The sequence below is a fragment of the Glycine max genome, chromosome 10, assembly GCF_000004515.6.
Source record: "Glycine max cultivar Williams 82 chromosome 10, Glycine_max_v4.0, whole genome shotgun sequence".
NCBI lineage: Eukaryota > Viridiplantae > Streptophyta > Magnoliopsida > Fabales > Fabaceae > Glycine > Glycine max.
The window spans coordinates 45322935-45337555 of record NC_038246.2 but is presented as its reverse complement, the minus strand read 5'-3'; the positions used below and the strand labels follow the sequence as shown (position 1 = coordinate 45337555).

At 30.5% G+C, this 14621-nt stretch overlaps 2 protein-coding genes across 6 annotated transcripts; one reads left to right on the top strand and one right to left on the bottom strand.

Annotated features, from left to right (window-relative positions):
- Window positions 1–1068: 1068 nt before the first annotated feature.
- LOC100799515 (ethanolamine kinase 2-like) lies at window positions 1069–7337 on the top strand. 3 transcript variants are annotated; one of them, NM_001255050.2, is made up of 8 exons: window positions 1069–1143; window positions 1535–1907; window positions 4079–4200; window positions 4283–4478; window positions 4684–4801; window positions 4932–4979; window positions 6550–6650; window positions 6732–7337. In NM_001255050.2, exons 2-8 carry the CDS (start codon window positions 1554–1556, stop codon window positions 6879–6881), a joined length of 1089 nt encoding a protein of 362 aa, NP_001241979.2. In that variant the 5' UTR covers window positions 1069–1143; window positions 1535–1553; the 3' UTR covers window positions 6882–7337. The 3 variants fall into 3 exon arrangements, with proteins under 3 accessions (NP_001241979.2, NP_001402644.1, NP_001402645.1); NM_001415715.1 differs by having other exon boundaries at window positions 1508–1907; NM_001415716.1 differs by having other exon boundaries at window positions 1069–1907.
- A 521-nt stretch (window positions 7338–7858) lies between these two features.
- NIP5-2 (aquaporin NIP5-2) lies at window positions 7859–14248 on the bottom strand. Of its 3 annotated transcripts, XR_001383278.3 has the most exons (5): window positions 13228–14209; window positions 8545–8976; window positions 8410–8471; window positions 7954–8334; window positions 7859–7922 (listed from the first exon to the last, which is right to left on the bottom strand). XR_001383278.3 is itself a non-coding variant. In XM_003535512.5 (4 exons), exons 1-4 carry the CDS (start codon window positions 13447–13449, stop codon window positions 8139–8141), a joined length of 900 nt encoding a protein of 299 aa, XP_003535560.1. In that variant the 5' UTR covers window positions 13450–14248; the 3' UTR covers window positions 7859–8138. The 3 variants fall into 3 exon arrangements, 2 of the variants coding, with proteins under 2 accessions (XP_003535560.1, XP_014618820.1); XM_003535512.5 differs by having other exon boundaries at window positions 7859–8334; window positions 8545–8964; window positions 13228–14248; XM_014763334.3 differs by having other exon boundaries at window positions 7859–8334.
- Between the last annotated feature and the right edge of the window lie 373 nt (window positions 14249–14621).

Sequence of the window (14621 nt, the reverse complement as noted above, 5' to 3'; positions counted from 1 at the left end):
CCATGATAAAGTCTTTTTATTTATTTATGAACGTGAGTTTATCGTAGTTTTAAAGTTCAATATTATGATGATGTCAATGGTATATCAACTTTTCAAATCAACTAGTAGTCTAGTACATTAGTAAGACAATCTCCGAATGAGACTTTGTATCCTTTTATGAAGCATCCAAAGTCACGTTGCATAAAAGCTTTTTCATGCATGAACTTGTAATGGTTAAAATATATATATTTTTTATTGTAAAATGAAAATATATGGAATTTGTCTTTTTAAAATTTTTAAATTTTCTTCTTTATAAAATTAAAATATGTTATTTTTTTATACTTAAAATAATGGTTAGATATCCAAACTTATGTGTATAACTCTTTTGTATATCTCTTATCTACCTAACTTAAATATGAGAATGAAAAAAATTATTTTAACCATTTAATTTTGATGCAACATGGGTTTGAAAAAAATTAAGTATTATTGCAATATATTCGAGTGTTTATGTGATAAGCGTTTTTATTACTATTTTTCTAATTCAATGATAAAACTCTCACAAAAACTTAATTTGATAAAAAAAAAATAACAGTACTTTCCACTATAAATTTATACTTTAATTGTTGTATTATTTAAAAACTTAAAGCCTCATAAAAACAATTAATTTTATCAAATGAAATAAAAGATAGATACAGTGACTTTTTAAAATAAACGATGCATAAAAAATAATGTGACTTTCTTATTCAAATAAATAAATATCTTGCTATATTGAAAAAGTCGTGAGATTTTTCTTCTTTATTATTATTTCCATATCTATCTATTCTCATTGATTTTGCTTTGCTTAGCTAATATCATCTGCAAGTTTGACTATTTAGCATTACAGGAAATCCTTCAGTGTAAGTTACCGATATAAAACGTTTTCTTTTCAATTAAAATTATTAATAAAAAAAATAAAGATCTATGGTCAAACAAACACCAAACAAATACGCACTGTAAACGGCCAAGACTTTAGCTAATAGAATAATTGTCTTCCTCTCTCTCTCTCTCTTTATATATATATATATATATGCTGTATGATTTCTGACTTCACACAAACAAAGAACAATAGTCTTTTTCACATAACCAAATTCTTTACTCTGCTCTGCTTCTGCTTCTGCTTCTTTGGTCAGTTCCTAATTCTCTGAATTCTACTTTTTCTCGTTTCTCTTCTTACCCTTTAATCATTCTTCACGGATTTTTTTATCCCTTACGTTTTTCCTCAACTGGGTTCCGAAAAACTTTGTCTTTTTCACGCAATCTTCTACTTTCAAACTCTTTTGGTGGCAGCATTTCCCCTGTTTTCAAACTCTATACTTCTCTGTCTTGGGGTGATTTTTTAAAACACGCAAATTCTACTTTTCTTTTAGAAAAATTCTTATAAAGGGTCATCGGTTGGTGAAGTTTTCTCGCAACTGGGTTCTCAAATCCCGCATCTTTCTCCGTGTTCTTGTGCAAGCAAGAAAGCACTTAACCAAACTCTCTGTTTCAGCTTTCTCTGTTTTTTCGGCACAAACAGATTTCGGCTGTTTTTAAGTATGGCCATAAAGACAATGGAACTATTGAAAGGGTGCGGATCACAGGAAGAGATAATGGAAGTGCTTTCTGCAGTGGCTTCGGATTTGGGGGATGTGATCGATGATGTGAACACCTTGCAGGTGATTCCACTGAATGGTGCATTGACCAATGAAGTTTTTCAGATAAACTGGCCAACCAAAAATGATGGTGAGGTCAGAAAGGTTCTGATTCGTTTATATGGGGAAGGTGTTGAAGTTTTCTTTGACAGGGAAGAAGAAATTCGAACCTTTGAGTGCATTTCAAAGCATGGTCAGGGTCCACGCCTTCTTGGCCGATTCACCTCTGGCAGAGTTGAGGAGTTTATTCATGCCAGAGTATGTGCTTATCTTTCTTATATATATATATATATATATATATATATATATATATATATATATATATATATATTATATACCTCTTTTTCATCACATAAACTGACATGATAGTTACATGGCTGCAGAAAATTATCCTTCCTGAGGAGGTTATATTATTGGATTTAATTTTTTATCCAGTTTTTTTTCTTCTTTTTTTGGTTAATTTTTACATTTTTGCTAATGAATTTAATATTTATAACTGTCACTCTACAAAGTTTTACAATATAAAACAATAAATATAATTAATTTAGTTATTATAAAATCAACAAACATGTATAATAATTACTCATAAAAAAATATATGATAATTTATGACTATATAATAATATAAGAGTTTTTTACTGTAACATTTTTGTTGCATAGACTACTATTTACTATTTTGCTAAATCTAGATTTAAATATTTTTCTACTGTGTTGACCAGGTAGATTGACGAAGCCCCAAGGGCCAAAAACACAAAGAATTTGTTAGAAATAAAAAATTTATTAAATCTAAATGATAAAATTTATTTATTTCATTAAAATCTTTCTATTTTGACCATGTAGATAGACTCATTAAGTTGGGCATTTGGTACATGAGATAGAAAAGTCAATTGTGATTTAATGCATCATTAGATAAGTTTGACTTTGTTTTTTGAAAGCGGATAAGTTTGATTTTATTTATTGTTATTTGATGGAAAATAACTTACACTAACAGCAATAAAATTAAACTACCGAAATCGTATGCAATGGTGAACAGGTACCGGTAAGGATGAATCAGTCATATATTCTATGTTGTCCGATTTTCAAACTCGGTTAGTGTTAGGCATCGTTGTTGGCTGGTTATCTATAAATATTAAATATCCCCATAAACTCTCGTTGAATATTGAGGCCTAGGTGACCCCAACATGAAACAGCCTCTCCTATGACCATAGATTTTAGTGTTTTTATTTATTCCGAATAAATTGGTTGCAATGATTATTTCAATTCGTGCTTGAGCTTTAGAGAGTATATGCTCAGTTTGAAAGTGAATTAGCTTTTTACTTTATTCTGTAGTCAAAAAGCTTTTCTTTGGACTGATGCTTTCTTTTTCGTACCCTTTACTCTTGGAGCAATGGAAGGTTACCAATACCATCCCCTTTGTTTCGTTTTCCTTCATTTACCCAAAAAAATACTATTACCTGTTTAGGATTAATTAAGAAGCATCTTTAAGAAACCCAATTGAATGGTGATGAATCAATGGGATTGGATCAGGTGCTCATAAGTGCTACTTTTACAATTCTTTATTCCTCCACCCCTTTCTAAATGTTATTTCTGTTAGAAATAAAGGAACATAATAAAACAATGATGAGGTAAAGGCATTGGAATTTTTATGCATACATGGAATTATCAGAGTTGGAAAGTCTTATTTCCTGTCTATTTCACTCATTAAATGCTAACTAATAAATATAGTAATTGACAATTATGCAATTAAGTAGTTGTCAACATATTGTTTGTCACCTTTTATATCTGGCACTTCTAGGTTGGGTCGAAGAGTTGACCCAAGGGCAATAAATGGGTAATTTGCTTGATCCACCCAACTAATTGATGAACCTTATGATCTTCTCCTATACAGGACTCTGAAAAGCAGTACATAGACACTATATATGAAATTAAAGACCTTTTTATTTAAACCAAGATGATTCTTGAACTGTACAAATGAATAAGTTTTAGGTGGAATAACTCATAGTAATGACTTATGTTGCTAAAAATAGACATACATTAACAACGTAATTCAGAGATTTAATCATACTATCCACTCAAGCCTGTCTATTATGAAGGGGACGGGGGGATGTGTCAAAGAAAATTTAATCTTGACAACCTAAGTACTAAGTTCCAAAGGTGAATAAAATAATTTAAATTTATTAGAATTATATTCCACCACCTTAACTTGGTAGGCCTCACATATCAACTATGGACTATGGTACTCGGTGATTTTTATGTACTGTTGATGTCGATTTATGCATCCCAAATCCGGATGGATACGAAACAATTGAACAAGTCAAAAGTGAAGATAATGAGTTTTACAAACAGTGTTTATTTATGTTCCTAGTGTAATGATTGGGTATAACCTGTTATTATTTTCTGTTCTTTATTTTTTATTTTGTTGTTTTTTAGACTCTATCAGCTGCTGACCTCCGTGACCCTGAAGTATCTGCTTTGATAGCATCTAAGATGAGAGAGTTCCATAATCTTCATATGCCTGGTGCAAAGAAGGCTCAGATTTGGCACAGAGTGAGGTAATTATAAGTCAGATAAATCTTAAAATCCTTTTTCATTGCTATGCTGAATATTAAATACTGTCTGTGTGTTATTTACTAGGAAGTGGCTTGGTCAAGCCAAAAGTCTGTGCTCCCCAAAGGATGCAAAAAAATTTGGCTTGGACAATCTGGATGAGGAAATAAATATCCTGGAGAAGAAGTTATCTGAAGGATATCAAGAGATTGTTTTTTGTCACAATGACTTACAATATGGTAACATAATGATGGATGAAGAGACAAGATTAATCACTATAATTGTAAGTTGTGCTCATATATTCTTTGCCTATCGTATTTGTTGTAGCCTATATATATATATTCTAATTAATTCTGAATTTGATCGGTAAAATTTGATAAAAAATTATTTTTGTCAAGGATTGAATTCGAATTGAACTCGAAGTTGAATCACTTGATTTTTTGTCATATATTTTATAGTATTTTTTTTAATTTCTTTTAATGATACAGGACTACGAATATGCCGGTTATAATCCTATTGCATATGACCTGGCCAATCATTTCTGTGAAATGGTGGCAGATTACCACAGTGACACACCTCATGTTCTTGACTACAAGAAATATCCAGGTAATGTTCTTGTTTGTTATATCTTTTCTGCCCAAAATACATTTCCACAATGATTAATAGTAATTGCAATATTATGTTTACTAAAATCACTCTGAATTGCTGACCCACAAAATTGGATATGGTAAACCAGGACTAGAGGAACGTCAAAGATTTATTCGCAACTATCTGAGTTCTGAAGGTTAGTCCACTATTCTGATAACTCCATTACTACACGTGATTGGCAGAAATAGGGTGGGTCCTAATATTTTAGAGCCTTAGACGGAATAATAGATTAGGATATTTATATTTTCTTAATTATGTTATTTGTGTCAAAGTATTTATTAATTTTATTAAAAGATTTTTTTTTTTGAAAAATTTGACTAATTATCATTAATAAAATTTTCCTTCTAATCACATTTTATTCATTTATAAGACTAAGTCAGAATCTTATCAAAGGACATTAGGTCTAGTTTCACTTATATAATAATATTTAAAAATATAAGGATATTTTACATAAAAATTAGACACATAATTCAATTAAAAATGATATATTTAATTACATTAAACAAATAGTATGATTTTAACAAATTTCAACAATCACAATTTACATTAGACAAAAAAATACATGCAGGCAAATATTTATATAGAAAGTCACATCTAAAAGAAGAAGAAAAGATACACAGGATGAATATATAATTTTTTGATGTAATTTTATTTCTTAAAAATCATCTTTATTTCTTTTTCTTTTTATTAACATCACATCATATTTTTTGTTTTTTTTACCAATATACCAATTTTTAGTTTTAATTTTTTTATAATTTAAGTTGTTGTTTGTGTTTTTTTATCTTATTAAGAAAACAAACACTTTATGTTATTAATAACTATTAATAAAGATAATTATTTATTTTGATATACACATTTTTTATTCATAAATTATCCTTCAATTTATAATTATCTCCATTTATTTTTATTTCTTTTATAAATCTTCAAAATGTAATTCTTGTCATACTTTTTTAACTGTTTCTTTTTTCTTTTTCACTTTTTATTTTCAAAAGTACATCCAGATATAAGCATGAAGTGTCTCTCTTCGAACTAGATATAATAGGTTCATTACATTTTAATATGTCACTTATTTAAAATTCATTTAGCCTGAATTTAAGAATATAATAACACATTAGGAAAAAAAACTCTAAATCTTTTATACTTTCTATTCACATATTATATTTTAATACTAATAAAAAAAGACATAAGACGAGAAAACAATTTCAACCCATTTGTAAAAACAATATAAAATACACCTCTGGACTATGCCTAGGCCCCGCCTAGCAAAAATCTGGATGTATATATAATTGCTATTAGTTTATTTCAAGATGATAAAAACCCTCAGTGAATAATTAGAATTCCTTAACTTCACACAGTTTAAATTATTGGTTAATCGGTCTTTGCTTCTATGGAGCTTGCAATCATTTGTTTAATTTATGCTTAACTTAGTTATTAGCTTATTTTATTCAATAACTCATGAGTCATGAACTCCACAGTTTATGTGTGATGTCTCATTCACTCTTCAACGTGCCTGGTTAAGGTAGCTCTATGAATCGTTTCATGCATGCTGACTTAATTGATGTCACGTTCAGTCTGTCAAAATTATGTCAGTCACATGCAGTATGTTATGAATATGAGAAGTTGAAATCATGTTATGAAATGCAACTCTTCTGAATCTCATTCATGTCTCAAATTTATTGTGGCAACTGGCAACTCCTTGCACACAGGCAATAAACCAAGCAATGCTAAAGTGAACCAGTTAGTGAAAGCTGCAGAAAAATACACTCTTGCAAACCATCTATTTTGGGGTTTGTGGGGACTTATTTCGGTAAGGTTTATTTATTTATTTTCCAATTCCCTGGTTATACTAAGCATAAGGTATACTAATATTGTATGCATGTACATGCAGAGTTATGTGAACAAAATTGACTTTGACTATAAGGAGTATGGAAGGCAGAGGTTTCAGCAATACTGGATAAGGAAGCCTACTTTATTGGACTCACCAAGCATCGTTTCCCTAGATGAAACTGTGAATGGATTGCTGTCATCCTTCACGTGATTTTGCTTCAGATTTCTTATAGCCTGTTTGGAGATGTAGGATGTGATACCAAACATGCATTTACTGAAGTTTAGTCTTAGTCTCTCTCTCTCTTTATATATATATATATATAACACCTTAAGGTATAATATGCAGCATCATATATGTAAATAATATGCAATCACTACCAATGTGTGATGAGTTTTGGAAATTTTAATTAAGGTTTGTTTATCAATCCCTCTCGTTTGGGATTGAGTCTCGGGGATAAAACTGAGAATAAGTAGTTTATGTTGTTTGCAATATCGATGGTGTATGCATTTAGAAAGTAGATAGATTTGTCATCTCATCTTCACTTACACATTAAATAATGGTTTAGGTTGCAATTTGATTTTTTTTTTATCAATCAATAACAACTTAGGGTTTTTTTTTAGAATGTTAGGGTGGAAATTGGATGACTACTCCCACTCCCCCCCCCCCCCATTTTCTTCTCTTCAATTCTTAAATTTTCCTTTCTAACTATCAAATCAACCTTAAATTTGATATTAATTAGAATTCAGCAATTTGATATTAATAATTAGCTCAACTATTTTAAAATAACAACTATGATTCTTTGGACTTTTTTTTTGTCTATGGTTAATATGAGTTTTTATGACAATTGTTGTTAATAATTAGGATAACAAAATTATTTTTTTACAGTCACACCCGAAGATGCTATCCAATAAGGTAGACATAAAGACAATTTTTCTCAATATATAACACAATAATCAATGCAAATTTTTCTCTATTTTATGGATGGACAAAGTTGGGTTAAACTCATCATATCTTTATAAATAAAAATGAAACTTTTCATACTTGATTTTTATGTGTAAAAAGTTATATCTATATTTCTCCAGATAATATTTTACAAATTTTCTTGTATCCAATAATATTTATTAAAAAATGAATACAAAATCTTCAAGTACCTTTTGTCCCATGAAAATCTAACATCAAAAGATCCATTTTCTACAAATCATACATATTATTAATTTCAAGGAGCACAAATCATCATGGCTTTAGTTAGTCCTTTAAGAAATTCTACACCCACAAGGCTAACTTTTCATGGTGTACATAACACAACTGAAACGAACCATACACACATAAATTCACAAATAGGATCATGTTGAGTTCCCCCGCATTTTATTATATTAGATTATACATATAAAATCAAACAAGGAGCTAGATACATGACTTGAGTTGTGGGGTGGAGGAAGAACAGAACAGTGACGCTGCGCTGCCAAATTAGCGACGGAAACTTCTAACTTGTCGCGGCGGTTCGGCCTCCTCGTCACGCAGCTTGACGAGCGTATAAACACCAGCACCAGCGAGAGCACCCAACGTTGGTGCCACCAAATAGATCCATATATGCTTGTAATTTCCTGCTGCAACGGCTGGACCCAACGTGCGCACCGGATTCATCGAACCACCACTTGTCGGCCTAATCAATCAACACAAGATGTCACTCATTTGTGAATCTTTATTGTTAAACTTTTATAAGATCTAGCATTCTCACCCTGATATGAGAATGTTGAGTAAAACTGTAGCCCCAACAGCAATACCTGCCAATTCACCAACCTGCCTAACACGTGGAGATATAAGTTAATCGGATATTTAACAAAGTAACAAGGATTGCAATGGATGAACTCACCGCACGAGTATCGGTGGCGACAGCAGTGACAACAAACAAGAGAATAAAAGTGATGATAAACTCGGTTGCAAAAGCCTGGGCGACGCTGACGGTGGGGACAGTGACCCCACCGGAGAGGAAAGGGTGGTAAACACCTTTGAGAGCATAACATGCACATATGGAGGCAGAGACTTGTGCTGCTATGTAGGCCGGGACATGGGTCCAAGGGAAGTGGCGAAAGGCCGCGAAGGCAATGGTGAGGGATGGATTCAGGTGTGCACCTGAGATGTGGCCAATGGACAGAATGATAAACATCACAGTTAACCCTGCACAAGCTGCATTTCCCATTAGACTCTCTACTCCATTGTACTTGTTGTTCACTATTGGTCCTGCCGTTGCGGCAAATATCAATATGAAAGTCCCCACAAACTCTGCTCCAACCTGTTTGTTCATCTTTACAACGTTGTTTAGTGCCCAATTTCAACCTCATTCCTGTTACAATTAACTTTGTATTTTGTGCATATTGTAATTGAATTCAACATTTTACAATGTGATAATATAATGGTTCATTCTTGTACATTGTTTACTTCTAAATTTGCTTTCTCTCTGAGTAATTGATTCTTATATATATATATATGAAAATATAAAGTAGTACAATAGAGGATACAAGGTACCAGGGGTACCCAACCCAGCAACAAAGGCTTGTTGCCACTCACAATATACTCTCTATCTAAACACACGCATTGTGAATTCTTTATGTCAGAATTATGCCTATTTATGTACAATAATTGAAATGTTACAAGTTGCGTGATAAAATACCTGTATTTTACCCCCAAATTATTATTTATTCTTCATTTGTTATCTAACATCAAACAACTTGTAGTTGTGGGAAACAAAAAAAAAAAAAAATTCTTAAGGTCTTGGGAAGCGGAAAAGGGATGGGGATTGGTGATTTTTCAGATTATAGGGATCAAACCCCAAACCTAATTCAAATGTGCCTTTAGCTTCAACTAGCAAGCAGCTACCATCAAGGGAGAAAAAGACTCGATCCATCGTGCACAAGTAATTCATAAGGGATGGGCCTGATACTAGTCTTGTTTGGCTTTTATCTTTCTTTCGAAATGAACTCTCGAATTCTTATGTTTTACTAAAAAAATTACAAAATTAGTTCGATTAAATTATTTTCTATTCAAAACTCGCTAATCAAAATAAAAACTTATCTAAAATATAAAAAAATCCCATTTTCAAACTTAATTTCAAATTCTATCTATTTTACACTAAATGTAGTTTTGATATCTCCTTCTCTTATTTTAAAATATAAACTTCGCCCATTGAAAGATGAATATATGTTATATTTGAATCTATTTAATTGCAAATAGATTTTATAGTTTTTTTTTCATAGTGATTCTTGACATGGTTAACAAACAGTTTTAAATAATTACTATCAATTTTGTGATTTTATAAGGAGTTATAATAAGGATTAAAAACAAAAATAAAGTATTTAAAAGTTCATTCTACTTTCTAAAATACTAAAATCAACAATAGAATGCTCAAAATTAGTTATTGGTTGTAGAAGTTGTCAAGAATAAGATAAAATATCATTTAAAAAGGGATATTTACCATTATTAAAAGGTTCATTTATGTTATAAAAAAAGGTTAAGTATAACTATGCTGTAAAAAAAGTCATATTCATCTATTAAGAAAAAAAATAAGTACATTTTTTAAAAGAAAAGAGTAAAATAAGTAAAATTTAAGCAGTTTCCAAAAGAGGAAAATCTAATTTGTTCTATAAAAATGAAACAAGAAGGTCGAAGCCTCACTTGTGCAGGTACGACTTTGATTATGAATGCGACAATGTTTTATCCATGGAAATGAAAGAAAAAAAAATTATTTTTTTGACACACCTCTTTTGTTTTGGTTATTTAACTTTGTTTTAGTTTGGATAAATTTCTTAGCAACTACTTGTAAGATAAAAAAACAGAACAAATTAACAAAATAAAATAAATTAAAATTTAACATTAATTAACATCAATAATCTCATTTTAAAAATAAAAAAAAATCTTTCATTTGATTTATCTATAAATTAACTGTACCTATAAAGAGAAGTTCGATTTCGTTATCCTAGTTTCTACGTCTAAGATGCCAATGCATAATATTTAATTTTAAGGTAATGAAATAAAGGGATTTTTACTAGCCCTGATCTCAAGTTTTGAAATGCCAATACGTGATATTAGCCGTAATTATTTATTTTATTTTAAAATTACACTTTAAGGTTATTCATAAAGAATAAGAAATTCATTCGTTATAATGCTATATAAAATTATAGGCTTATTTAATTATAACATCTTTATATTTCATTAATGTTTTCTTATCTCATCAAGTGAATTACCACAACGTAACTGCCAGAAAAAAGTTATTATTATTTTTAAAATTTATAGAGTAATAAATATATAAATATTCGAAACAAATAAAACTTTTTTAATGAATGGAACAAATTAAACTTTAAAATCATAATTATTTCAAAATATAAAAGAAGTAAAAGTTATGGGGGGAAATTATCAATTTCTATTGGCAGTAAAACTAAAATGAATTTTGTAACCTGTTATGAAATGAGTTTTGGTGAAATAAAAGATCTCAACTTCAATAATGATGGTATGCATCAAAGTCAAAGGATAGGAAATTTGAGCACAGACAATTTAACTTGCCTGTATCAAATGGTCAAAGAAAAAGGACAACATGAAGGAGGGGAAGACAATAAATACGAAGTAGTCAACGACCATAAACATCAAATAAGAGATGAAGGCAATGTAGAAAAAGAAAGGGCGTGGTATTAACAGAAAGATTGAAAATCTTGAGTTAATAGTTGAATGAACCCATAGAAGGAGTAGGTATCAGTCAAAGGGAAAGGTGCTTAAGGTGATCCTTGTGTTCAGTAAAGAGAAGTTAATTTTATAAAAAAAGTCAGTTTCTATTTGTCTTTTTTATAAAGAAAAAAAAAATCAAACGTGAGACATGAAGGACTAAGAGAAGCTCTGCGTTTGGATTAGTCAAATTGGAAAGGAAAGCAATAAAGAAGAGAAGATAACGGAAATCCCATCTATATTTCTCTACGTTCAAATCCTTGTGAGAAAAATTATTTCAGAGTTATTTATTGTTTTTCTTAACTGCAATAGATCAACTTGTAAAATTTCAAGGAGCCAAAATTATGCTTTGGTTTTCTTGAAAATGTAACTCCTAAAACATTTGAATATGTTCTAAATATATTTTGATTGGAATTCTTAATTTTTTTATTCTACTTAGGTAGTCCAAGAAATTAAAGCTTAAATATCTATAGAAATTATTGATTTTTTTTATCCGCACAGAAATTATTGATGCGTGCATCTTGAGTAATAGAAATTATTGATGCATATGTAGCTTAATTAATACTGTAAAGTACTACAGGTGTGTATAGCTTAATTAATATTAGTATAAATTATTGATGTGTGTAGAAAGATGATGATGCGTACATAATGGGGGACTTGCTAATACTACAGGTTTAGAGGAATACAGAGAGAGATGATAGGTTTGGTTTAAGTTTTTTTTTCTTTTTTTGGTGATCTATAGGTTTAGTTTAAGTCGAATTAATAGGTTTAGACTTTAGAATGATGCCAAATTCAATTTCTAACGCTTCTTTTAATAAATCATTTAACATTTATTTTTAAATGAGGCACATTGCCAGAAAGACTGGTTGTTGCCCGACTGTATCGGAGTAAAAAATTAAATAAAAGAATGTAATTGACCTGAGAATATATTCTGAGTTCTCCAAGTCGAGTTGTATGACATGTTCGTTTAAATCGAGTTTTGGTACATTAAGTTAATTTAATGTAATTTAATTCATATTTTATACTAACGTAAGTTTTTTTTTTTCATCTTCTAAAGTTGTTTTTATTACTTCAAAATTAGTTCCTCGCTTCCATTAACAAAATAGATATAGTTAACCCACATTTTACAAATTTAACTAATTGTATATTTATATGGGTATAGATGGCTTTTTTATTTCTTAATTTGAAAAATATATCTTATAAAAATAATCTAACATTGTTATATACAGACGGATAAACTACCTTGATATTTGCGGGGAAAAACTCATTATAATAAAACGTAAATAATATACTACCCACACATCGTTAAAATAAAAATAATAATATACAAAGTTATTCTCCTGAAAAACTGTTTGACAAGATAAAAAAAAAAATCTTATATATCGAAAGGATAAAAGATAACCAATTATAATAAAAGCCATCAATGACGAATGAAATATGAAACATATATATGCATCCTATTATCCTAAAGCCAGATTTACCGGAAATAGAAAATCGCACACAGCCTGCATGTATGCAATGTGTATGAATGTTAACCCTCCGCGTGAATTTCGTATGACTAGAAAGAAAAAAGAAACATTTATTTAACATTATTTTACTAATTACTAGTATCCCATATTCCCATTCATCCATTTCTCATGTGTCATATAAAAACTAGAGTTTTAATAATGAGAAAAACAAAATTTCTAAAAATGATCAAATGATAATAAGATGGGAAAAGGAAAAATAGAAAAAATGAAATAAAAATAAGATACGCTACCTACGTCACCGATTAAAATGAAAAAGAAAAGAGTAAGAAAAATTGCAGTAGAAGGCGTTGACCAAAATAGGTTATTAATGTTACCTTTTGAGTGAGAGAAACATTGGGAAGTGGAACACCAACTGAGAAATCAGTGAAGCAGCTATGGCCCTTGGTCGGCAGACACTTGCACCCAGCCATTGAGAACGACTCACGTTCATGTGACAGTGAGTCAACTCGCAGCGACGTGAATAACGGTCCTCCCGGAGTATCCGGCGTCGCCGGCACCGACGCCGCCGTCGGCGTCCCTATCTCCGATTCCGGCATCCTTCTTTTTTTTTTTTTTTTTCCAAACTACAGACAACTATAAAATAAAGATAACTAGAACAGGATAATTTGATAAAGATAGTGCACACACCGAAGAGGACACACTACATCATTTTCCAAATGAAAGGATAAAAAAAGAGATTTTTTTTCTGTTTTTTTTGCTGGGGAGTTTATAAGGTAGAAAGGGTTATAGTTACATAATTGGATGGTTTTTATAAATGTGTTGCTAAGGAATATTGGAAGGAGATAGGGAACCCAGGTTTGAAAACTTTGAGGTTAGAAAGATGAAGATAAAAAAAAAAGTCTTTTTTTTGGTTTTTTTTTGGGGGGAGTTTATATGCTACTAGAAAGGGTAGAGTTACATAATTGGATGGTTTTTATAAATGTGTTGCTAAGGAATATTGGAAGGAGAGAGAGTACCCAGGGTTGAAAAGTTTGAGATTAGAACGAGGTTGTGTGCAATTGTGGGATTAGGAAGTGGAACATATGGGATTATGAAGAGATTAATGGGAGATGATGATGATCGAAGTGGATGGGGTGTGTCTGTTGTTGTTGAGGTTGGAATGGAATCGGAGAAAACTTGTGACAAGGGTTGTGATGCAACTTGGAAGTTGGAGAAAAGGGAAAAGCTAGCTTGGGTTGAAGGTGGAGGGAGAAGGAAAACAAAAGTGGCGTAGGGAATGGTCGGAAAAATAAAGGGGGGTGGTCAACGAGTGAAGGGGAAATGGGAATGGAGGAGAAGTGAGGATGGATTATAATAATAATGAGGTCAGGAAGTGCCATGAATGTGATTATTAAAGTCGCAAAATTAAAGTCGGCGAGTTGCTTGCATAATGGAAAAAATTGTTCTCGTTTTTGGTAAGTTAATTTGTCTTTCTTTTGTTTCTCTTCTTCTTTTTTGTTAATTTATTTTGAAAAAGAAAATTAAATTTAGAAAAAAATCTGCGCGTCATGTATTATCCAGCATTTTGTTTTTAGCTATGTAACTTTTGTTTCTTCATTTTTTTATTTTTTAATGAAAAATTTGTTTTACTCTTACAAAGTTTATAATTTTAGTTTCTTATTTTTAATTAAAATATTTCAACTCTAACTTAAGAAAATCCACAATTCTAATTCACATATCTCATTTCAAACATTGATACGTACTCTGATAATATTATCTATCATATGTT

Coding starts and splice junctions, on each gene's coding strand:
- NIP5-2 (XM_014763334.3), bottom strand. CDS start 13,449: ATGCCGGAATCGGAGATAGGGACGCCGACGGCGGCGTCGGTGCCGGCG. Junction 8,472..8,544: donor TCGCCACCGATACTCGTGCG/GTGAGTTCATCC, acceptor CGTGTTAGGCAG/GTTGGTGAATTGGCAGGTAT. Junction 8,335..8,409: donor CTCAACATTCTCATATCAGG/GTGAGAATGCTA, acceptor TTGATTGATTAG/GCCGACAAGTGGTGGTTCGA.
- LOC100799515 (NM_001255050.2), top strand. CDS start 1,554: ATGGCCATAAAGACAATGGAACTATTGAAAGGGTGCGGATCACAGGAA. Junction 1,908..4,078: donor AGGAGTTTATTCATGCCAGA/GTATGTGCTTAT, acceptor GTTGTTTTTTAG/ACTCTATCAGCTGCTGACCT. Junction 6,651..6,731: donor GTTTGTGGGGACTTATTTCG/GTAAGGTTTATT, acceptor ATGTACATGCAG/AGTTATGTGAACAAAATTGA.